This window comes from Eublepharis macularius, chromosome 2 (genome assembly GCF_028583425.1).
Source record: "Eublepharis macularius isolate TG4126 chromosome 2, MPM_Emac_v1.0, whole genome shotgun sequence".
NCBI classification, from domain to species: Eukaryota; Metazoa; Chordata; class Lepidosauria; order Squamata; family Eublepharidae; genus Eublepharis; species Eublepharis macularius.
In genome coordinates, this window is record NC_072791.1 from 146554765 (window position 1) to 146578712 (window position 23948).

A 23948-nucleotide genomic window follows, 5' to 3' on the forward strand; every position below is an offset into this window, starting at 1 on the left:
GCTAGCCTTAGTGCGCCGGAAGGGGCCGTCCCGCAAGGAAGGAAGGGGCGGGGCGAGAAAAGGCGGCGCTAGCTGTGGCGGAGAGAGAGAGGTTCGCGCGCGCTTTGGGCCTACTTGGGGTTCTGGGCCTTGCGCGATATAACGGGGCCGGAACGGGGGAGGGAGGCGCTGGCGTTTCATGGTAGGAGCGAGCGGGCGGAAAGGAGCGGTGCGGTGCCGGGTGGCGCCTTCCGCTCCCAGCGCGGGAAGGAGGTGACGGCGAGCGCGAGGGAGCGCAAGTATGGCGTCCACGGGGGAAGGGGCGGCGGCAAGGCGGCAGCCCCCCGTCCTTCCGCTTTGCTTCGGAGGCGCTGCCTTCAGGTTCACGCGAGCGGGAGGGGCTGCCCTTCGGTCGAGGCTCACCGTAACAGGTTCCCAGGCGGGCGGCGCGGGAATGGGCCTGAACGCTCGGCGGCTTTTTAGGAGCCTCACTAACCGGTTTCTTTCTCTTTACATTAACCTTGCAGTGCTGCTCTTTCTCCCCGGTTCTCTCAGTGTCGCTCCGGAAAATATGTCGGAAGGAGTGGACCTCATAGACATCTACGCCGACGAAGAGTTCAACCAGGTGAGAGGAATGGGTATTGTACCCGCTGCTGTAAGAGGGTGAGAGGTGGGAGGTTTTTTTTGTGGAAAGGTAGGAATGAGAACCTTATCCAAGCCCAGATGCTTGGACCATCCTGAAATCTCTAGGGGTTTGTTCTTCAGAATTGTTGAGTTGCTGTATTGTAATGTTTATGAGAACAAACTGGGATCCTGGGTCACACTTCACTTCTGCCATGAATTGGCTAGGGGCTGGCATCCCTAGATCCTGTAAGTTGGGCAGTGAAGTTTGGAGCCCAGTTGTTCCTCTCCATGTGAAGTGATGTTTTCTCACACGTACATAGTTTGCACAAATAGCAGTGCATTAAATCATGCTGTAGTTGCCATCTGTAATAAGCTATTCAATTTGTCAATTGGTATGAATGTAAATCCACAGGAAAGGCTAAATAATACACTTAACTTTCATTTTAAATGAAAGTTAATACACTTAACTTTCATTTAAAATCTTTCTTAGCAAATTGAATTAAGAATGTTTATTGAAGGAATTCTAACACTTAATAGTTTGGAATTAAAAATAGATAACGAAGCATCTTGGATTCCTGTTGTATAGTTTCTTAGTTTGCTTTTGTTCATAGGTTTTCTTGAAACAGGTAGCTTATTTTTTATTTTCAGGATCCTGACTATAAAAAGTGTGTAGTAAGCAATGGTGTTTGTAGATGCAAGTTAGTTGGTGTCCTGTGTCTATAAGCAGTATTAGACTAACACTGTGGTGGTGGAGGAGAGTGCCCTCAAATCATAGCTGGCTTATTTTGGCCCCTACTGGGGTTTTCATGCTAGAGACTAACAGAAGTAGTTTGCCTTTGCCTGCCTCTGCAACCCTCATCTTCATTGGAAGTCTCCCATCTCAGTACTAACCAAGGCTGACCTTGCTTAGCTTCTGAGATCTGACAAGATTGGGTGTGCCTGGGCTATCCAGACTAATGCAATAATAGATTTAAAAGAACATGAAAGCTAAAGATTGTGACATGTTATTTATCATGTATTTATACCCTCATGGTTCTCTTAGTGACTAGAGGAGAAACACGGATATACACTGATGTGATTGTATTACTGATATCATTTAATACATCTTCTCCCAGAATATGACTGGTTGAGCATTATAGGGGTAATGTACAGGAGCCTTATCTGCCATGCAGCATTCATATCTGGTATCCCAGGGCAGTAGACAAGTGCTACAGTATGAAGAAGGGACTTCAAATCTTGTAGTAAGTTAATTATTATCCCCTCTTAGTTCTAATTCCTATCCATATCTAATATTTCTCATATATTTTAAAATAAATGTATTTATCTAATTACTTCATTTAATTACTGAAATAAGGAAAATGCCATTGATAAAAAGTCAAGCAACACCTAATGCAGGTAACACCCTTTTGGAGGCACATGTTGTCACTTAGTACCAAACATATCCACTGTTGAATTCTTCTGAGCAGGTATGGATACCCTTTTAAATATTGTGGAGGCAATAAGAGAGACCAGTTCAGTAGGAGATGGGAACCAAATTTGCATCTCATAGAATTGTTCACTAATCCCAGCCCAATAGCAGCAAGAATGCATAATACTGTTTGTGGTATCTTGCTACATTATACAGATTGGGAAAGGTTGTGTTCAGTGTTAGAACCTATGTTTTGCTTAGGTCCCACGTTCAGTTATTGGCATTTATGATTAAATGTTTCGCAGTAATAGAGTGTGGCAAGACCTCTATCTGAAACTGGAGAGCTCTGTCTGTTAAGTAATCCGTATTTGGTTATATTTCATAGACCAATTGCTTGGGTTGTGAAGCTACTCCTTATGTAAGTAGGTTCACCTACCTTTGTTGTCCAGCTTCATCCTGCCCACTTTCTCCAGAGTAACCATATTTGGTTATATTTCATAGATCGATTGCTTGGGTTGTGAAGCTGCTCCTTATGTCAGTAGGTTCACCTGCCTTTGTTGTCCAGCTTCATCCTGCCCGCTTTCTCCAGAGTAACCACACCAGTGTCCTATTGGATCATTTCTTTCTACGAGATTTGTTGAACCCTACCTTAAGGCTTAACTAAATGTAAAGGTGTGAGATCAGTGAATGGGTCTGTCACTTTTGTTAACTGTTAAAAGCAGCTTCTTGGTGGGGATTCCCCAGCATGATTGCAAAGGGGTAGCCATGTTTGTCATAACAAAATAAAACCAAAGAAAAAGTTAGCTGTGACTGACAAGTTTATATTGAGATAAATGATGTTAGTCTTTAAGGTGACATTGGACTTTCGTTTTGTTGTTCCCCAATGTGCACACACAATTTTCTTGATGCAGGTCACACTCCAAGTTGCTGTTTGCCACATGGGAACATAAACGGATACCTGTATAGTTAACAAACAGCCACTATGTGCCAATACCCTGATGGACACACACTTCACTAATTATTAACACTTCCTACAAATATGAAGAGATCTGTTCATGCCTAGTCTCTACATGTAGTAGGTTGTTTGTTTTCTCCTAGTCCTTCATGATAATGCCTTGATTAAGGAGTGTACTTATTCTTCTGTCCCAAATGTAGCTGAGTTGACAGAGTTGGCCCAGATGTAGCAGAATTGACAGACTGCCTGCAAAGATCCTGAAAATATATGTGTTATGAAGCTAAATAAGTTGCTTATGGGATGGGAGTGTAACATGCACAACTTTGATGATTTGTACCCTTTAACCATTATTGCTTATCTTCTTTTTTTACTCACTGTTTTCTTAATGCTTTGCATTACTACTCTTTCCTTTGTGGTGTCAGTAGTGACTTATATTGTACATCTTGATGTGTATATTTTGTTTGTCATATATGATGCATCTCCCATGTTTCTGACTGTCATATTACTGACTGACTGGAATGTTGCACTACCACAGTGGTGATGGCTGCTATACAGCAAATCCCTGTCTTGGAGTAATGCAATAGCAAGATGTTTTTGCCATGTTGCAAGATGTCAGGACACTGGATGCCAGTACCTGTCAACACAGGTACTTTAGTTGTCTGCGCACACAGAGCTTTTGTATACAGAGTCCTGTTTTGTGTTTGGATGTGTCCTACATCTTGCTGCTGGGTGCTTGCAAGGTGGCTAGCAGTTCAGATGACTTCTCTTTGGTGCGGTACCTGAGGAATGGTGTTCTCATGATATGGTGGGTGCTGTTGAAGACTTAGGCTGCTTTTCCCTTCCCTCGTGTGCTCCTTGAAAAGCCATTGCTGAGGATTGGGAGACCCTTTTGAACAATGGGGAATGGGTCTGCTACAGCAATGAAGAGTAATTGATCAATATACCTCCACCTTGCATGAACTTTCTTCTTGTGATGGGGAACAATTTGGGCCAATTCATACTGCAGCCCCCTTCCTCCCCAGTACTACATGGGCTTCTCTGGATCCCTTCATCAAAAGCGAGGATGACAGAAAGATGCTGAGACAATGGGAAAGCAATAAAAATTACTTCCATAACCTTACTGCGTTAGAAGAACCGGACATCCAACTCATGTTTAACTCTTGAAGAGCATCAGTCTGGTTATGTCATGAATCTTACTTTGATTTATTAAAAAAGGACAAACAGTTGAAATCTGCAAAGGATTCAGAATCATCAGTTTTTCCTGATACTTACCTGTCAAGGTGAATTGCGCAGCCAAAATGAAATTTCTGTATTTCCATTCCCAAGGAATTAAGGTACACTTTATCGAAACAGCTTAAAAATATCCTGGGAACATTCTCTTTACAGTTCATGGTTCACTGAAAGTATTACAGAATGGTGTAATGAAAGTTAGCCTGAAACTTTTTTGTGCTGCTAAAAGGGAAAGTTAATTCGTTTCCCAAAACAAGTGACAGCAAGCAGTCCAAGTGCCTTAATTTCAATTTTTCCTATCTCTTACACTTCATTGAAAGCTATTTTAAGCAAATAATGAGAATATGATAGCTCAAATAAGCAAAGTAAAACTACATAGATCATTGGTTTCATATTGGCAGGAATGAATAGATTAAGAGTACATTATTACCTTGAAAAAAGCCATAAAGAACGAGTGCTATCAGCAGTTATGGTAGCAAAATGTCTTGTGAGTCTGAAAATAGGTCTGTGGATAGCCTCTGTCTAGAAACTACTTGTGAGTGGGAAACCTCTAGGTGTCCTAGGAAAACAATCATGGCTAAATTGATCTTTGAAACCCGTATGCCTATGTACTTGTGTTCTGATATTATATTGAATGTATGAAAAAATACTTGACCAGAGATGCAGGTTGCTAGACCTTTTGTATGGTTCAAAATGTGTCAGGACAGATGAGAAATAAATTCAAAGGTTTTACTAAGTTAGTCAGTAGCGCATACTTTTTTTCCCTTCTCTTCCTCTCCCCCCACTTCCTGCACATTTAATGTGATCCTTCATGATTTCACCAGCAGCAACTGTAGCCAGGTCTCTTCTGCCCCTGGAAAAGCCTGCAGGACACCACCACAACCACCTTGTAGCATATTGGCTGTGATCTTGGTGGTCACCTGGTCAAATCTTACCTCTGCTGGTGGTTTCAGGAAAATCTCTCAACTTCCACCCCTCTCCCACCACCACATGGGAATGGTAATACTGGTTCATCTTACAGGACTGTTTAAGGATTACAAGAAGATGTTGTGTGGCTGAAGTACTTGAAATACTTGTGTTATACAAAAGCTAAGTAGTGATTTATCTTGTGTTTCTTATAGTTTGCGTGAGTGTTGTAATAGAATGTGCTAAATTAAGAGAGCAGTGTTTTTGCCTCCCTGCTGCACATGTATTTTATGCTGTTTGGGGCAACTATGATGGTCCCATATTGTTATGGATTGGTTTGTTTAGTGCCTCACAATGCATGTTGCTTACCACAAGAAGTCCTTGTGCTTATGGAGTTGTTAGTCTTGGTCAAACTGTGTTGTGATAGTGATTGAAATTTTGATTGTATCTCTTTTTGTGAAGGTGTGTTTAAACATCACATATCAATAGATATATGAAAGAGTGGTGGGAAAGAAAACCAAAACATTTGAAAACATCTTTTTTTCAGTTTTTCCAATGGGAAAATTTGTAGAGTACTAAAAAAATCCTGTGAAATATTTTCAGTTTTATAATCATTTAAATGCTTCTTAAGACAATGTTTTTTCTCCTTCAAAATATGTAGCATGGAAAAAGTCTGAGGACTTTCTCAATTTTTCCAGTGGAAAATTTGGGGGAAATAAAATAAAAGGTTTTGCTCAAAACTTTTAGTATATTTCAACATTAGAAAATAAGTCTTACATATACTGTAGATATTTACATTTTCAAGATTTTGAAAAATTAAAATTATGAAGTTTAACTTGCTATTCAAATATGCTTGTAATTGGATGAAAGTGTTTCTGTCCAAATGATGTTTTTTACTACAGAATTTGTTTTCTACCCCCATTATTTATTTTTTCCTACCTCTAAGACAGCAAAAAGTCAAGATGTATGTGCAATGGTAGCATAGGCTGTAGCAGTTTGCAAGTCTTTTCAAGAATTGGACATACTTCCATTATTTTAGTAGAAAATGAAGACACTTAAATTCCATAAGTATGTCAAATAATACAAATTTATGTGCTATGGTATAAATTATGCATTTTGTTGTTGTTATTTATTCATTTATAGTGCACCTTTTTCATGAGATCCAAGGATGATTATACAGTGCAAGTGAAGGTTTCATAGGAAAGTAAATATTGGATATGTTTCAATTTTCCCTATAATTTCTATTTTGTTTTACAAAAAAGGGGTAAACATTTTTCCCATGGCTTCAACATTTCTAGAAATGTTATGTCTCTACATGTAAATCATTATCCCGTACACAGCATTACTGATGCTGCAGTTTGTAAATTGCATAGTGTATACTTTTTGGCCAAGCTATACTCAAATAACATTGATGGATCTTAGCATATGGCAGAAGGACTTTGTGGGGGTGGATCTCCCCATCTTTCTCCAACAACTCTCTTTGATTCTCTAAGAGCCAGTGTGGAGGGTTGTAATCTTGGAGAAAATGTCTTCTTGCACAGGTTGCTGCACTAAGGAGGGAAAGTCATAGGAAATTGCCTCCACCCATCAGGCATGATTGCCAGCAGATAACTTGCTCCACTATTGCAACATAGAAGTAGGGCAGTTTTACCTAGTTTTCTTTCCTTACCCTTCCCTTCCTGGTATTTTGTCAAGAAGGGTTCCCCAACCATCAGTAAGCAAAATCAAAAAGAGTCCAGTAGCACCTTTAAGACTAACCAATTTTATTATAGCATAAGCTTTCGAGAATCAAGTTCTCTTCATCAGATGCCTGATCAGGCATCTGATGAAGAGAACTTGATTCTCGAAAGCTTATGCTATAATAAAATTGGTTAGTCTTAAAGGTGCTACTGGACTCTTTTTGATTTTGCTACTACAGACTAACACGGCTAACTCCTCTGGATCTATCTCCAACCATCAGTATTAATTTTTCAGAGGTCACCAGGGGGTAGGGGAAAATAATAAAATCAGGTAGTTGTGAACAACATCCTAATACATTGCTCATGGAGCTCACTTAATTTAGTCATGTTGCAGTTGAACTGAAACCAGCATATATGTTAATTGTGACTCAGTTCATTGATTTCAGTGATACTTAAATGTCCAACTTAAATGTAGGGGCATTATCTATTGTACATCAATATTCTAATGTAATATTGATAGAAAAAGATAAAAGATTCAATTTAAAGTTTTAGTAATGCCAGAATTTGATTGTTTGGCTTTATTCCACACAAACTTAGGTTGCAAACAATCTTACCAGGTTAGAATATCTAGAAAACTTCCGGTGGCAAACTAAATACATGCACCATTGTTTACCACAGTGCATCTGACTAGACAGCAACCATTCTCATTTTCTTAACTTCTGTTGCTCCTCTTCTATAGGCAGTTGGATCAGCCACTGTCCAGTTTTGTCCTTTTACTGTGGCTGCCTTGTGTGGTGAAATAGCTTTTCTGAAGTCATTTGATGTACCCTTCCCTAAGGTTTCAAAACCTATACAAAATCAAGTTATGTTCGGTGTTTTAAGGGAGGTAAAGCCAATACTGTGATCAGTGTTTAATTCTGTGTTTTTATTAGTTTTAGTCTTGGTTCAAAGTTTCTTTTAATTTTATGCAAGCTAGTAAAAGCGTTGTAGTATGTAAAGGGTATAACCCTGGGAAGGCAAAACGGTAAAGTAATGACTTGCAAGCACCACGTCATTACTGACCTATGGGGGGACGTCACATCATGACGTTATCATCACAATAAAAATCTAACCCTAACCTAATCTCCCGGTTTCTTGATACAGCACTATTACTTTAATAAAAAGCTTAGTGTAAGGGAATGTTGGGGCCAGCATAGAAAGAAGTCAGGTAATAGTGAATAGCAAAGTTAATAAATAAGCGGTGACTAAAGCTTCACGTACTTGCCTTTTTATGCCATAACAAAAAATATTCTGGTTTCAAATGATAAATATGCTTTGTAGTTCCTTTGAGAATTGCTGACATAATAAAATCACTGCTGAAAATACTAAGTACTACAATGAAAGTTGTAGGCAGTATAGTGAACTTGTCAAGCCCTGGGCCCTAAGCATAATAAGCTTTATATACAGAATCACAGAGTTGGAAGGGGCCATACAGACCTTCTAGTCCAACCCCCTGCCCAATGCAGGATGAGCCTAAAGCATCCCTGACAGATAGTCATCCGGCCTCTTCTTGAAAACTGCCAGTGAAGGCAGCTGAAAATGTGTATCATACTTTAGTCATAACATGAGAAGACAAGACTCTCTGGAGAAGTAGAAAAGGAGAAGACCTAAAATAAGATGGCTTGACACAATAAAACAAGCCACATCCTCCAGTTCGCACGTTCTGAGCAAGTCCGTTAACAGTAGAATGTAGGGGTGAGCAATTCGGGTTTCGGATTTCGGTAAAGTACCCGAATTGAGCCCAATTCGGAAACCCCAAAGCAAAGCTTCTCGAAGCAATTCATATCTCTTCGGGAAGTTTCAGGTCAAGGGGTTTAAATGCCTCTTTCTGTACTGCTGCAAAGCAGCACGGAAAGGGGCATTTAAACCCACGGATCAGCTGTTTGGTGGGGAGATCCCCGCCAAGCAGTTGATTTGGGCCTTCCCTGCCACCCTACTGGCTGCTGTGGCCACGGAGGAGGCAGAATGGGCCCCAGAGGAGCTGGCTCTGGCCTTCCCCACCGCCCAACTGATTGGCCTCCCCTCTCCCTGCTGGCCAGGTAAATGGGGTGTGTGTGTGAGGGAGTTTGCCTGGGGGGGTGGGGTGGGGAGTTTGCTCCCCCTCACTTTAGTATGCTCTGAATCTTTACAGAGCATACCGAAGCAAGCTAAATACCAGAATCCCAAAGCATCTTGCAGCTTTGGGATTCTGGTAATTCCGGGTTTTTTTCCTGCTTCGGATAAACCCGAAACAGGAAACCCAAATCTTTTGGAGGTGCACACCCCTAGTAGGATGTTTTGGAGGTCATAGGGTCACCATAGCTTGGAGGTGACTTGACAGCACATAACATGCACGCACAGAGGCAGCTGAAAATGTGGATCAAGCCATGAGAGGAGAATTATATATGCCACTGCACACAGTTTTGAACTTTCTATCACTAAGCTGCTGATATTTCAGTCTTCCATAATTTATAAATTATAATACATCTTTTCTTGGACAGATTTTTTAAAAAAATTACATATGGATAAATGCATACTTTTTGGCTGTTTTGCATAATATGTAACTCCTTGAGGAAAAACATAGTAAAGGCCAGTCTCCTGGGGTTCTGGTACAAAGTCCTTATACAAACTGCATCTTAAAATGTCACACAACTTACTGTTTGACCCTTATTTCAAAGACCAACAGGCACTCAGTGCTTGAACTGCTCAGTATTGTTAAAGGACATTGAGGCTATGTGGTCTGTTATATGTTGTGCTTAGGTAATTTTTTCTGTTTGATGTCTCTTATGACAAGGTTCAGTTCATGAACCTGTCAATTATCCTTAAGTCCATGGATGAGAAAAATATGAGGTGATACAGATGGCAGGAATAGCACACTTGGTCTTAGAGGGGAAGAAGGGTGGCACAGCGCCTATCAAAAGACTAGAGAAGCAACAATCTTTCTACAACAGCAGCAGTGAAATCATAATTTTGTCGTTATCCCAAGGGAAGGTTCTGTGCTGCTTTGGGCTGTATTAATTGGCTAGTACTGCCATACTGAGTTCTTCACCCCTTTTCAGTTAGGAATAAGATCTTGGGTCAAGATCAGAGTGGAACTGTGCTTGCAGAATGGATTCTTTCTGTCTTCCCCACCACAGCCTATCATTCCTGCCCCTCAAATGCTACTTTAAGAGTTGTAGGACCCATCCCACCTGGAGCAGTATTCAGCATAATGTGGCAGTGGAAAAGGGGATTTGAAAACCATCATACCCAAGCAGTGGATGTGCCCTTCTGCTGGGAAAAACCAAGTGTTGGCTCCAGGCCATAATTTTTTATGGAAGAGCCTTTTGTTGTTGCTTTGTTGAAACTGTAGAAAGTAGGGTTTGTTTACGTACACTCCAGTCAGAGCCACAGGAAAACCATAAAATCCAGCTGCTGGAGCCCTGGCCCTTTATATGCTCACTGCTCAGTGATCTTTTCTGTCTCCTAGGACTCTGAGTTTAGTAATGCTGACCAGATGGATCTGTATGATGATGTGCTAGCTGCCAGCTCACAACCGTCTGAAAGTTGCACTAGCAGCTCTGAGCCGCCACCTGAAAGCCGCCAAGAGCAGTCTCCTAAGCCGAACAACAAATCACCTGCTATCTTGTATACCTACAGTGGACTGCGTAATAAGAGAGCTGCTGTTTATGTGGGAAGTTTCTCTTGGGTGAGTGTGTTCCTCAATCAGAGCAGGAAGTAAAGGGCACAACAAATTTGCTTTGTCCAGAAAGCTAAAGATGTTCTAGCTGCCACTTAATCTTTATGTAGACCCACAGTTCCCAGTAAAGCAGTGTTGTGTACCCACATAATAGGTTAGGTAACTTTGCTGTTGTTCACCAAAATAGATGGATAGAAGTTTGAGAAAGTTTACAGCAGAAGCATTTTGTTTTCATTATTTATTGTAAGCCTCTGTAAGTCTTTGTAGGAAAATCCAGGTGACATTTTGAGGAATGAGATCTTCATTGGCATAGAAAATCAGGAATATAAATCTAAATAGTATACAATAGGTGTTTTTACATATTTGCTCATTGTTAAAAATGTGTTGCTGAAGCCAGCTTTTGGACTCTTGTATTGGAATTAAAGGGACAGGATCCCGTGAACAGTGAATGTATGCTGTTCTTTCCCTTTCCAATCCAGACCCCATAACTCTCAGAGGCATTACTAGGGTTTGGGAACTGTCATGGACAAAAAGTCGTGCAGTATGGAAAGTTATACTGAAGAGGGAGAATTCATCAGAATCACTCTCCCCTTTTGCCAGTAAAGCTAGTCACACCAACGGGAGTGATGATTTTGCTGTTTTCCCTCTGCTCACTATAGCTCTTTGTGCTGTACAGATTTTTATCTATAAGGATTCCTCAGTGATACTTCTTCAAGCATCACAGGGAACTCCTGTGGCAGAGGGGAGACAGGGAGAGAACCCCTTCTCAGAGCACAAGGATCCAACACATAGTCCGTAGATTAGACTGAAAGAAATCGGGTAGTTAACTTGTATAATAGTCTGAGGAAACCTGATTGTATGGGGTGGAGGGAAATAACTCATCTTTTTTCTGCTTTTTAATTTAGCAAATCTTTGTTTAAGGTACGTCAGTTTAGAAGATGCATCTTTTATATTAAAAATCTGCTGTGTTCTTTCCTCCTCCAAGTCATGGGGAGCATATGTTGTGAATGGAGGTTGGATTAGATATTCTTCACTAGATTGTAATGGTGAACATAGGGGGAGGTTGAGAATGGAGAACTTTGGTCTGTTAATTGCATTACTGATGTGCAGGGGTGGGAAATTGTACAAATGACTTAATGTTATAACACTGTACTCTTATGCCTGTTCATATGCAGTGGACAACTGACCAGCAGTTGACCCGAATAATACGTTCAGTGGGTGTTTATGATGTAGTGGAGCTCAAGTTTGCTGAGAATAGAGCCAATGGCCAGTCCAAAGGGTGAGTATTGCAAGGCCTCTTCATGAAAGGGGAAAGCTTTGAGTTATAATTGTGAAAGTAGGAAGAGTTGAATAATTGATGTGGTTGCTGATAAGGTGTGCACATGGGTATGCTTTTAAGATTGTTTAAGAGGTCACTTTCGTTGTCCAGTCTTAAGTGTCTACCCAGGATGCCATCATCTACAAAGTTTGACATGTGATCCCAGAAGAAAATAGGTACTATTCAGATCCACAGTGTCGTTTATATCAAGTGCTGCTTTCTGTATTGAGTTTGGAGAGAAGACAAAGTATGAAGACCTGCTTCACCTTTTCTTTCCTGAGATACTTTTTAGATTAGAGGTCCCCAGTGTGGTGCCTATTGGCACCCTGACATTTTCCTGGCGCCAACAAAGTGTTTTCAGTGGGCAGGCCAGATGGAGCTTTTACTGTGGAGATCTGATTGGCTGAGATTTTTTTTTAAAAAAAATATTGCTTTGGGAACAGCTGCCACCACAGCATAAGGATCTTCACTGGGTGACTGAAGGTAAGCACTGTGTATGCAGGAAGATACTTTAAAACAGTATGTTTATTTTAAAAGCATGCTGTTAAAGAGAGCTTCTTCCTGGAGTGTTGAAGAGTTACTATCAGAGTTATCCATAAGTAGACTCACCCTCTGGTTGGCACTGCTGCCTGTAGCACCCATTTTGTGGTTGAGTCCACCATCTTGTGTCAGAATTCCAAAGGTACCTGCAGGCTCAGAAAGGTTGGGGGATCACTGTTTTACATGGTATTCATTACCAGATGACAGTCTAGAGTTTTATTTTTTGGCTATCTGTACAGGTATGCAGAAGTTGTGGTTGCCTCTGAAAACTCTGTCCACAAACTTCTGGAGCTGCTACCAGGAAAAATTCTCAATGGAGATAAGGTGGAAGTGAAGTTGGCCACCCGGCAGAACCTTGCACAGTTTGAAGCACAGGCTCGAAAACGTAAGTAAGCTGAGAGTTTGAGGTGGTGGGAAAATGGGGGTGACCGGGAGTAGGGAGAGGAAAATCTCTCAGAATTCTAGCATTACCAGACGAACAGTTTAAGCTGTAGTTCTTATACATGTGAACGCTCAAGGGTGTCTGTTTATTTTTCCTATTATAGTTCTGTGTCTGAGTAGAGCCTGACTCGTCTTTATGATCCTCTTTTAGGTTCTCATATAATGTGAAGACCCTCATAGTTTCTTGCTTCTTCTCCAAAATGAATGGGGCTTAAGCTCTTCAGACTGCTATTATAGCTAAGACCCTCCATAACTATTAATAACTTCTCTGTAGTCCTTCTCCAAAATTTGTACATCCCTGAAGAGGTAAGGTGCCCAATATTGGATGCAGTACTCCATCTGGGGTCTCACCTTGGCCATTGTTTAATGGCATTATATGCTCCTGTTTAGTTTGTGCTGATGCCCCATGGAGTATTATGCTGTTGGAGGCACCATCTTTCTCATATGTACAATAAAACATTGATTACTTGAGCCAATTGTAGATCCTGTGATCATTCAGTAATAGAAGTATTGCATCCGTGGTCCTGACCAGATTTAATCTGTGTAGCTAATTCACATCACCACTGTGTTCTTATGGCAGTTGCAGCTAACTTTAAAATCTTTGGCTTTGGTGTGCTTTATTACCTCCAAGTTCCTCCAAAGAAGTACCTGCATTTTGGTGCTGGAAGTAATGTTCTTCCTTAACTGGACTAACATGATACTCCTGTTATCTGTGGTAGGGATATCATCAGTCAGTGTTGCTGAATCCTGAGATGAAGCAGAGCTGCTGTGTGCCCTGATTAGAGCTTTTCCCCTGTGAAAAACTGCTTAAAGGGCTTATCTTGTCTTCACTAGGAGGTCGCGCTGGTGAATGGCAACGTCTGACAGTAACCATGGCACGTCACCATTTTTGACAAGGCCTTCGTAAATGACTTCCACCACATTGTGATTCCTTGCCCAAAGGGCCTGAGAAATACAAATTTGTTGTTTTTAGTAATCTTTTTACTCTGCCTCTCCCTACCCTCAATGTGGCTTACATTAAAACAAAAACCAGTATTACAAAAGGCACACGTGTTACAATATGAAGTTCCATCTATGATTTCCTGTTTATTACAGGAACAAGCTAAAGTGGCTACACCTCAGTGACCACAAAGTGAAATATTAATATAATTTAAAAACGTATTTATTTTGGAATATGAATGTTAACTATTTACATTTTAAGACTCTCCTGGATTTGCTGTCCCCAGTTCATAAGTGATGGTGGTATAACAGATTACTGCTGCCATGTTGTGTGTCATTGGGTTGTGTGATCATGTATGTTTTTAAAAATACATGTCCCAGCTATATTTGCAGCTTAGTTTTTGTCCAGAATTATGTCTCATGGGGGCAAGATCACAAAATATGCTCCCAAGTTCTGTCGTCTGCATTCTCTTAGGAATCTGTGACTTTTCAGTTTTGTTTGACATACTCTTTAGAATAAAGCTCTTAATAAAGCTTTGTATCAAATCTCTCATTTTACATTCTAAGCTTACTGTATCTTAAAATTCCCACCGAGTCAAATTAAAATGATAGATGACTTTTTAAAAAACATGGATTTTAAAATGGCTTTTATTCAGATATTGTAAATACTTGTAAATATTTCCTGTAATGCCCTTCCATATGATTGCCATATTGGTTTGTGTTGAATAAAGTTGACTCTCGGTACAGTACTTTGGTCAGCATGGTTTTATTATTTCTGTGGGGACCATAATGCCTCAGTGGGAAAAAAAGAAGTGAAATGTTTGTAAGCCAAGATGTTTCATCAGTACCAAGCATCTGGCCCATGGAGAAACAGTAGATAGTATAAAGTACCTTTGTAATGCAACCTTCTACAGTTCTCTGCTGCTGAGTACTTTTGAGAGTTATATTTAATTCCCCTTATATTTTCAGTTTTATTTTTATTAAGAGTGTACTTACTGGATCCATAACTATCCATGCATGGTCTACTATTTTAATCTACCAGCATTATTTGAACAATATGATGCCCTAGTAGTATTAACTGAAAACTCTCTTGACCAAATGCTAATGTTTGGGGATAGTTGTTTCAACAGTTATTTTAATATTCTCAGTTCAGTGGATCTTATGCAATGTAAGAAGGGCAAGAAATTTGTTTGCCATTTATTTAAACAACTAAAGTTTAAAATTATCCAGGCACCCATTTTTAATAGCTCCCTGACAGTTACATGAGATAAGAGCATGAGTGTATAGGGGTACTGCAGGAGATTACTTTGTCGTTTCTACAAACTAGCATGTCGTAAACATAATTAAGTACTACTGAGGATAATGCAGTGACTACTACAAGCAAATAGTTTATCTTCATCTAATGCAAGGTTATAGATACTATCATAGATTTTTACACTCTACTATCTATCTGTTGCTATTGGAAGAATTTTTTTTAAAAAGGTTACGTGCTTTAAACAGTAAAATTCTTTAGGTAATGGTTGTAATGGATATTTAAACATCCCTCCAGAATTAAGGATCTTGGAGTTTGTGACTGATTGTAGGATCACAGGGTTTAGGTCCATGCACTAGAAGACTTGTAATAGAAAAAGGACAGCAATCAATGATATCTCATTAACAGTGTCACAAGAGGAAGCCATTCTGCATAATTGAGAGACAGTGTGGGATAATCGTTAGGGTGTCAGACTACGATCTAGGAGACCCAGGTTCAAATCCCCACCCTGCCACCGAAACTCACATGGCAGACTTTGGGCCAGTCACTCACACTCGACCTTGCCTTCCTAAAGAGTGTTGTAAGGATAAAATGGAGCAGAGGAGAATAATGTAAGCTACTTTGGGTTCCCGTTGGTAGGAATGGTAGGGTAGAAAGTAAATATAGTGCTTTTACAGCAGAGTATCATTTCTATTCAATAGCCAACAAATTTGAGGCATTTTTCATTCTTGTTTAAAATAATTGCATCAGTTGAGAAAGTTTATCATCTTTTAGACACAACCTATCATCTTTGGTTCATAGACTATTTTAAATCTGTCTAGATAGAGGTCCCAATTCAGTTCATGTTAATTGTGACTGAAACTAATGGGGCAAATTAGTTGAACGTGGATGGTACTGAGCAATCAATTCACATTGCAACTACCTTTATCAGATAGCACGTAGCTCTAATTTTCAGTGGTGTCAGGAAGTTAACATGATCTCTTGACATTTACCCAAGTCATGTCCAAGACCTTTGTGCACATGCCAGCAAAATCCATCCTTTGTGCACACTATGAGAGATGGGAGTTTTCTTCTTTGGGTAAAGGGGCTGGGGTTGTACTTCAGGATGGTTATTACATACGAGTCTTTGGGAAATGGGGGATGTTGTGTCAGGAAACTGGCTGGCTCTACCATGCCTACTCAACCACTCCAGTACTTTTCCTCTTCTGTGATGTCTGACAGGTGTGCCTCCGAGGGCTCACTCAAGGGATTCCTCAGACTCAGTAGATGGCCGAGCCACTCCAACAGAGAATGCAGTGCCACCACCACGCATTGAGAAGCCTCCTTCTGTTTTGCCTTTCTTCAACCGCCCTCCTTCTGCTCTCCCTCTTATGGGGCTACCACCTCCACCAATACCACCACCTCCTCCACTTTCCTCAAGTTTTGGGGTTCCACCTCCCCCACCAGGCATCCACTATCAACACCTAATGCCCCCTCCCCCTCGGCTTCCTCCCCACCTAACTGTTCCGCCTCCTGGAGCAGTGCCACCTGCTCTGCACCTCAACCCAGCCTTCTTCCCCCCACCAAATGCAGCAATGGGCCCTCCACCAGACGCCTACAGTAAGGCCTCAGCCCCGTATAACCACAGCAGGTAAGCACAAGTCTATATGTGGGGATTTGAAAAGAACTACTTGAAACTGGGCAATGTGAATCCTAGTGAGGCTTCAGTTCTAATTCACAAAGTGGCTTTGTCTACTTGATTGTGTACCAAGAGTTGTGTTTTGCTGGCTAGGTGTTAAAAGAACTGCTTATTGACTGTGCTACAGATGCCTTGCCTAGCACTGGTAACATTTCTAGTTAAATCTTATTAGGGAAGCTCTGACAACTTGAATTACATCCCTTAAGTTTGAATGGTGGCTCTTAAGTATACTGTTTTAACACTTTGGGCACGAGGAGAATTTATCATGTAGTAGGGTTTTTAAATCCCTTATTTGCTGTATATGTAAACAAGAAACTTTATTACAGTGCTGCTTGAAGTTGTTTGTTCTCAGCTTCTGAGTAATGAACATGTATTTGTGTTCTGCAGCCGAGAGTTGGGCCCATTGCCACCACCTGTCAGTGAAGCTGAATTTGAAGAAATCATGAACCGGAACCGAGCAATTTCCAGCAGTGCCATTTCCAAAGCTGTGTCCGGTGCCAGTGCAGGTAAACTGCAGCTAGCTGCTGTCACCTTCCATTCTTAACCATTGGCTTTATCCTGCTTAGTTTATCTGCCTTTGCTCTCTTGTATCATAGGAGATTTTAGTGATGCCATTGAGACTCTGCTTACAGCCATTGCCGTAATCAAACAGTCTCGTGTAGCAAATGATGAACGCTGTAGAGTCCTTGTCTCGTCACTTAAGGATTGTCTCCATGGCATTGAAGCCAAGTCCTACAGTATGGGCAGCAGCAGCAGCAGCAGCAGTTCCTCCAGGTAAAACTTTAGTATGTAGGATTGTGGAAATAATCTATCTGATAATTTTCCAGCATAAAGGAATACCTTGGTTCTCTTCCTAGGTTACATACAGCCAACTAGAAATATTTGCTTGTTCAACGGAAGATTCTTGTACACTTTATTGTGTTTTTTCAGAAACCTAGATACCTGTTTTATCTTCTAGAAAAAGACACCGGTCTCGGGATAGATCACCTAGTCGATCCCGTGAGAGCAGTAGGAGGCACCGAGATGCGATCCATAATGAAGATCGGCACGAGGACTATTTTCAGGAAAGAAGCCGGGAGCATGAGAGACACAGAGACAGGGACAGAGAAAGAGACCGGCATCATTGAGAGGTGAGAGAGCTTTCCATGGCATATTTTTGGTCACTGGAAGGCTTGTCTTACTCTCTGTTCCTGTCAAACCTGGCTGTGTTTCACACAAACACTAAAAAATAAAAGCATTTAGGTCTGCTCAGTTTGCATAACTTATTGCAGTCACGTAATTTGAACTCTTAACTGAATCACCTTGCCAATTAAAACATGAGTCCAATGGCACATTTGAGTCTGAACATTTATTGTACATAAGCTTTTGTGAGCTGTGACTTAAGAAAGCTTATGCATAAATAAAATTTATTGCTCTCAGTTTCACTAGATCCTATTGTATTAGTCTGTAGCAGCAAAATAAGGCTACCCATCAGTAAAGGTAGTCCCCTGTGCAGGCACCAAGTCATTACTGGTCCATGGGAGGATGTCATATCGCAACATTTTCTTGGCAGACTTTTTGTTACAGTGTAGTTTGCTATTGCCTTCCCCAGTCATCTACACTTTACTCCCAGGAAACCGGGTACTTGTTTTTACTGACCTCGGAAGGATGGAAGACTGAGTCATCCATGAGCCGGCTACCTGAACCCGGCTTCCGCCAGGTTCGAACTCAGGTCTTGAGCAGAGCTTGGACTGCAGTACTGCAGCTTACCACTCTGCGCCATGGGGCGCAGAGCTACCCATCTGTAGCTACGGATTATCTAGCGATTTTTTTTTCATATAAGGCTTCATGTATAACAGTTAACAATGCTTAGGTGATTTTAGAATTAGCATGTTTTACCTGGTGGTGGAGAGTGCCATCAAGTTATAGCTGATTTACGATGACCCTTAGTGGGGTTTTCAAGGCAAGAGACTAACAGAAGTGGTTTGCCTAATGATCTTTAATGTTGTGTTCAGTTCACTACCCCACTGTCATCACCCATGCTGCTCCTGCTACCTGCCTGTAGGATTATTCTATGTACCTATCTAAGATTAGAAACTATAATGGGAATACGTCCGGTATTTTCAGAACCAGAACGAATCATCTCCTCATTTAACCTTGTCTTGTTATTGCATCTGGACACCCAGATCTATTTGTTTGCTGGTGTAGCAGAGCTAACATCACCAGATCAAACTGTCAGCACATCATTAAAAAAACAAAACAAAACCTGCAGTAGCTGCTTTAATTCTTCCTAGGTGAAATGCAGGTGTCTTAGCAGCTTTGTCAACATCATATTCAGGAGAAACCATCTGCAAAGAATGTTTTTGTCACAGTGGAATTAACAACTGTGCCTAGTTGTGATTTTCCAAATCCAGTCTTCCTGCAAGGCATTTCCATGTCTTAAGTTCCAGTTATGCTGTTTTCTAGTTCAACGTATAATCCACAGATCTAGCTAATTTGTAACATTTTTTGATTCCCTATCCTAGAGTTGTAAATAGTAATAATAATAATAACATTCAATTTATATACCACTCTTAAGAACAACTTAACAACCTCTCAGAGCGGTTTACAAAGAATGTTGTTGTTATCCTCACGATAATCACCCTGTGAGGTGGATGGGGCTGAGAAAGCCCTGAGAGAGCTGTGACTGACCGAAGGTCACCCAGCTGGCTTCAGATGGAGGAGTGGGGAATCAAACCCAGTTCTCCAGATTAGAACGCTGCCAGTCTTAATCACTACACCAAACTGGCTCTCTGGAGTAATCTTGCAAAGTTAATAAAACTCGTATGTCCTTTCAAGAGAGCATCCAGTATTGATAGAAGATCTTTTCTAATTAAAAAAGTATTGTTCTGAATTCAGCCATGCCAATTAATTTTATTTCATTGTAAATTCCCTTGGTTGCAAGTAGAATAACTTCAGAAATAAATAAAATGTAGCCTTTGTGCTGCTGCTTCTGTCTTAAAACCTGCAGTCGAGAGAATTTAACTTAACATTTGCTGTGATCTGATAAACAGGGTGTTGAGGTTTAGGTTTAGGACCTAGTGTGGCTCAGCCATAAACTTCTTAACCTAGGGCAAGCCTCTAGACCAGTTCCATTTTATGCAGGGAAATATTAACTTCCTCAGTGGATGCGTAAATGGAATATGGATTAGATCACAATATAGAAATACACATGTATTCTAGTGAACTATGAACTTTTAATGTAGTTTGTCAGCAGAGATGCTTTAGGCTGATCCTGCACTGGGCTGGGGTTTGGACTAGATGGTCTGTATGGCCCCTTCCAACTCTATGATTCTATTATTGTATACCCACATAGATGTTCCTTGTGTCTTTGACAACCAATTAAAAGTAGGGGACAGTAGTAGACAAATGGTTCTTTAACTGCTAGAGTGGACCAATCATGGTCTGCTTATTTAACTTTTCTGTCACCTTCTAGTGATTTATGGAGTCACCTTACACCTGGATATGGCATCACTTTTTGCTAGGAAGAATATCACATGAGTCTGAAGAATCAGCTACATCTAAAAGCAATCATATTTTCATATTGTTGTCATATGTGAAAGATTTTAGATGTTTCTATTTATAGCACATGCTAATGCTATTAAAAATGCTAACCCAGGTAGCAGATCATGGTTTTGATGAAGGAAATCTTATGAAGATCTAGGTGATAAAAATATTTATCTGTGTCCTCATTGAGAATTCAATGCATTTTATAGTAGATCTGATTTTAAATCTATCTTAGATTTATTTAACATTAGGAGAGTTGATATTAAATAAACCTGTTCATTACTCACAGGTTTTATTTTAATAATCCTTTATATTTTAGTATCTTGCTTTATTAAAAAGATCAGGGTTTATTTCAATCAAAAATAAACATTAAACTCTCTGTGCATCATGATGAGAAGAGTTAATACAAGGGGAACCCATATAAATTACTTGTACTAAAGAAGAACTTGTACAGTTTCTTCGAAGAGAGATCTGTTTTTAAGTCTCATTATTAAAGCCTTTGGAACTGTTCAGAGTAGAGAGAGAAATCTCAGCACTGGGTGATTTGGAAGCTTTAATAAGGCGCAGATAAATAATCTGGTGCAGGTGGTTGTCCAGAATTTATGTGCAAAATTCATGACCATCCTTTTCATTGAAAGGATTTTTAAGTCTATGAATACAGCTTGCTTTGTTTTGTATTTTGCAGGAGTGTGGTAGGAATTCAGTGTTTATATGGACTCGTATCTCCTCTCCTGAAGACTAAAGGATGGATGCTTCTCCACCCTCTTCTTCCCAACTTCCCATTGCCCGTTCTGGACCCCTTGGAAAGAGACTTTGCCTGCAGAACTCCATCTGGCACACTGTGGCATAGGGACCTGAGCTCTGCCAGTATGTGTCATGTGCTACTGCTGCTGCTTCATGGAGAAACACTGAATGACTTGGAGTTTGGGAGGGGTTGTCTGAGCCACTGTGACTAGGGGGCCACTTCAATCCATGGATTCTTGGACCCAAAGAGAATGGTGCTTTCCACAGAGGTTTACCCACCTCTTTCCTTTCCATGGCTTTCTAGGAGCACCTGGGAGGAACCCATACAGCTTGTCTCTTGTAGAAAGAACTGTTGCTTCAGCACAGCATGAGATGTCTGACTGTAGTCTCACTGGAGCTTGTGTCCACAGTCCATACTGCATTGTCTTCTCAGGCATCCAGCCTCCTAAAGTCTGATTCTTTTTCCAAAGCAGCTTCAGTCTTGCCTCTCTGGTATCATTGTACACAGCTTAGAAAGCAGTATTTTTTTTAATGCAGTGAGAGGGCAGGCTGGCTATTGCTTCCAGTCAGCCATCTTTTGTTTCTCTTCTCTATTTCTCTCTCCCAGTCCAACATAAATTCCTGAAATCTACCATCTCCATTCTGCTTGTCTTTTTCTAGAGAGGCCTGTATTGGTCATTGTGTCCCAATAGGGAGTCTCCCTTAAGAAACTGTTCTGGCTTGGCTATTCCAGGTACTCTTTCCACAGGTGATGCATATTGCTTACAGTTTCCTTGCTTTGTTTCATGCAAATATCTGCTTCAGTTGTAACTTCTTGCATAAACCTTTGCTTCCGGGGCAGCCCTCCTAGAGTGCTACCTTCCTTGTTGTAAAGGAAGTGTTGTAGGCAGAGACCAGATTGATGAAATGGCATGGAATGGGGGCAAGTCAGACTGAGGCTAGCTTGAGGTTACAGAATGCAGTTCACTCTGAGCATTTTTAAGTTCTGTGTGATTTATGTGTCGGTTCAAGATCTAGAACTTTCCTTGCCCCCAGTCTAATTTTGAAAAAAAAGCTCATGTGAGAGAGATTCACTCATGAGTTTGCTTCAGATGGCACCTACTTTGCTGATCTGCAGCATACCATTCTAAGGAAATGCTTGGAGGTAGTGGAAAATTTCTGCTTGTTCACACCATGTATACTGTGTTACGTAAACAAAAATAAGGTTTCCGGAGCCTCTCAGTCTTTAAGCTGGCAACCCTTTCAGGCCAGAAGCATCAAAATCTGCTTAGGAATGTTATGGAACAGAAGTAACTGTAGAATTAATTTGTTATCTTTGAGATGTAACCCCTTGGAATACAGGTTTTGATGCTCTGACTTAGTCGGAGTTCTTCAGTTTCTTAAAATCAAGATAACGTGTCTCGTCTTGGAATATGTAATCTCCAGCACCTGGATCTCTGTAAAAAGGCCAAGTATCTATTGCATTTGTGAACACTTCATGTGACTGACCAGCTGCATGGTGAAGCTGCCCCATGTAGGAGGATCCTGCCTGGTCACACTGAAACAGTTGTGAGGCCTAAAGAAGATGAATGATGCCTGACAAAGAATGTCACCTCCTTTTGTACTGTTGGTCTGAGAGGTGCTCAACTCAAAATGTTTTTTAAGGAAAACAAAGTTATGTAAACTAAAATGGGATGACAGCTTAAACTGTAATGTATCAAATACAAAACATTTGATTGGAAGAGTTGTTTTTTAAATAATAGGACATTTTAGTTTGTTTTGAAATAATGGAAGTAAAAAGGAGAAAAGAAAAACCAACAACAGAAACTTAGCATTGGTTCCCCTTGACTCACCCACCCTGTTCTTCGTGATTTGATTTGTTTGTCTTTTTCTGATAGGTTGGAAATTGTGTAATAAACTTGATGATATTGTCAATCTTTTATACTGCATTGTATGGTTTCTTTTTCCTTTTTGTAACATTTTAACCAAATGCAGGGGGGAGGGGGTGTTGCTGTCTTATAGAATCTCTCTCCACTAAATAAGATGGGGGGTGAGTATGTAGCTCAGAAATGGCAAAGAATAGATAGATGAAGGAGGTGTTTCCACAGCACATGGCTAGCTGATCGCCTTTGTACAACCATGGCTTTTATGTAATGCTACACAACCTCTTTGTGTACACAAATTAAAATGTCTTTTCAAAAGTTTAAATATCTAATCTCATCATTACAATTTACAAGTGACATTTCAGACTGTGTCTGAAATCTGATATAGAAGTTGCATGTCCAAAACTAGTGGCTTTGGCTATTTTTTAAAAGTAAAGTTAACTGTTCTGGGTTTAAGGAGTTGTTTTGTGCTTGGAGAAGGATTAGCATGAGGGTTTGTCTTTGCTGTGACTTCATTACCCGAGTCCTTTATATGATGTAGACCTAACTCTTTGGAAGAAATTGCTTAATTGCATAGTTCTGAAGCATATTGGATGGCTGAATTCTTAAAGAAGATGAAAGTTATTACATAGTTGTCTCTGAAATTGTAATGCCTCATTTCAGAGTTACTCAGAGTATGTTGCAACATGGCCAATATGCCACTATGCACCTAAAGAAAAGAAAACCCTTTGAAGATGCATGCCCTAGTCTTTGGACAAGGATTGATTCTGAAAAATCAAATTCCAGAATGGTAACATTAGGCAGAGCTATAACTCAGTGGTCAGACATGTGTTACTACATACCTGGATTTAACCAGTGAATCCAAGATGATCTAGGAAGAATACAAAACTAAAGGGTTTCAGTCAGCACTGAATTGGGGCCTTTAAGGAATTTACAGTGTAATCCTATGCAGAGCTACCCCACCCTAAAGTCAATGGGCTTAGACTGGCATAAGTCTTGTTAAGGATTACACAGTCAGTGTGCTTGCCATAGAAACCTACATGGAATAGTTTCATGTGGGGAGCTGTGTTGGTCTGCGGTAGAGCTGCAGGATTTGAGTCCAGTAGCATCTTAAAAAGACCAACAAGATTTTTAAGGTATAAGGTTTCAAGACTCGAAGCTTCCTTTGATA

At 40.5% G+C, this 23948-nt stretch overlaps 1 protein-coding gene across 3 annotated transcripts; it reads left to right on the forward strand.

The window, feature by feature from the left end:
* Nucleotides 1–46: 46 nt before the first annotated feature.
* Nucleotides 47–22841, forward strand: CPSF7 (cleavage and polyadenylation specific factor 7). Of its 3 annotated transcripts, none has more exons than XM_054970365.1 (10): nt 47–91; nt 507–604; nt 10269–10487; nt 11654–11757; nt 12576–12721; nt 16190–16598; nt 17034–17152; nt 17243–17420; nt 17605–17776; nt 20857–22841. In XM_054970365.1, exons 2-9 carry the CDS (start codon nt 551–553, stop codon nt 17771–17773), a joined length of 1398 nt encoding a protein of 465 aa, XP_054826340.1. In that variant the 5' UTR covers nt 47–91; nt 507–550; the 3' UTR covers nt 17774–17776; nt 20857–22841. The 3 variants fall into 3 exon arrangements, with proteins under 3 accessions (XP_054826340.1, XP_054826342.1, XP_054826339.1); XM_054970367.1 differs by having other exon boundaries at nt 74–91; nt 535–604; XM_054970364.1 differs by lacking the exon at nt 47–91 and adding an exon at nt 116–278.
* Nucleotides 22842–23948: the final 1107 nt, after the last annotated feature.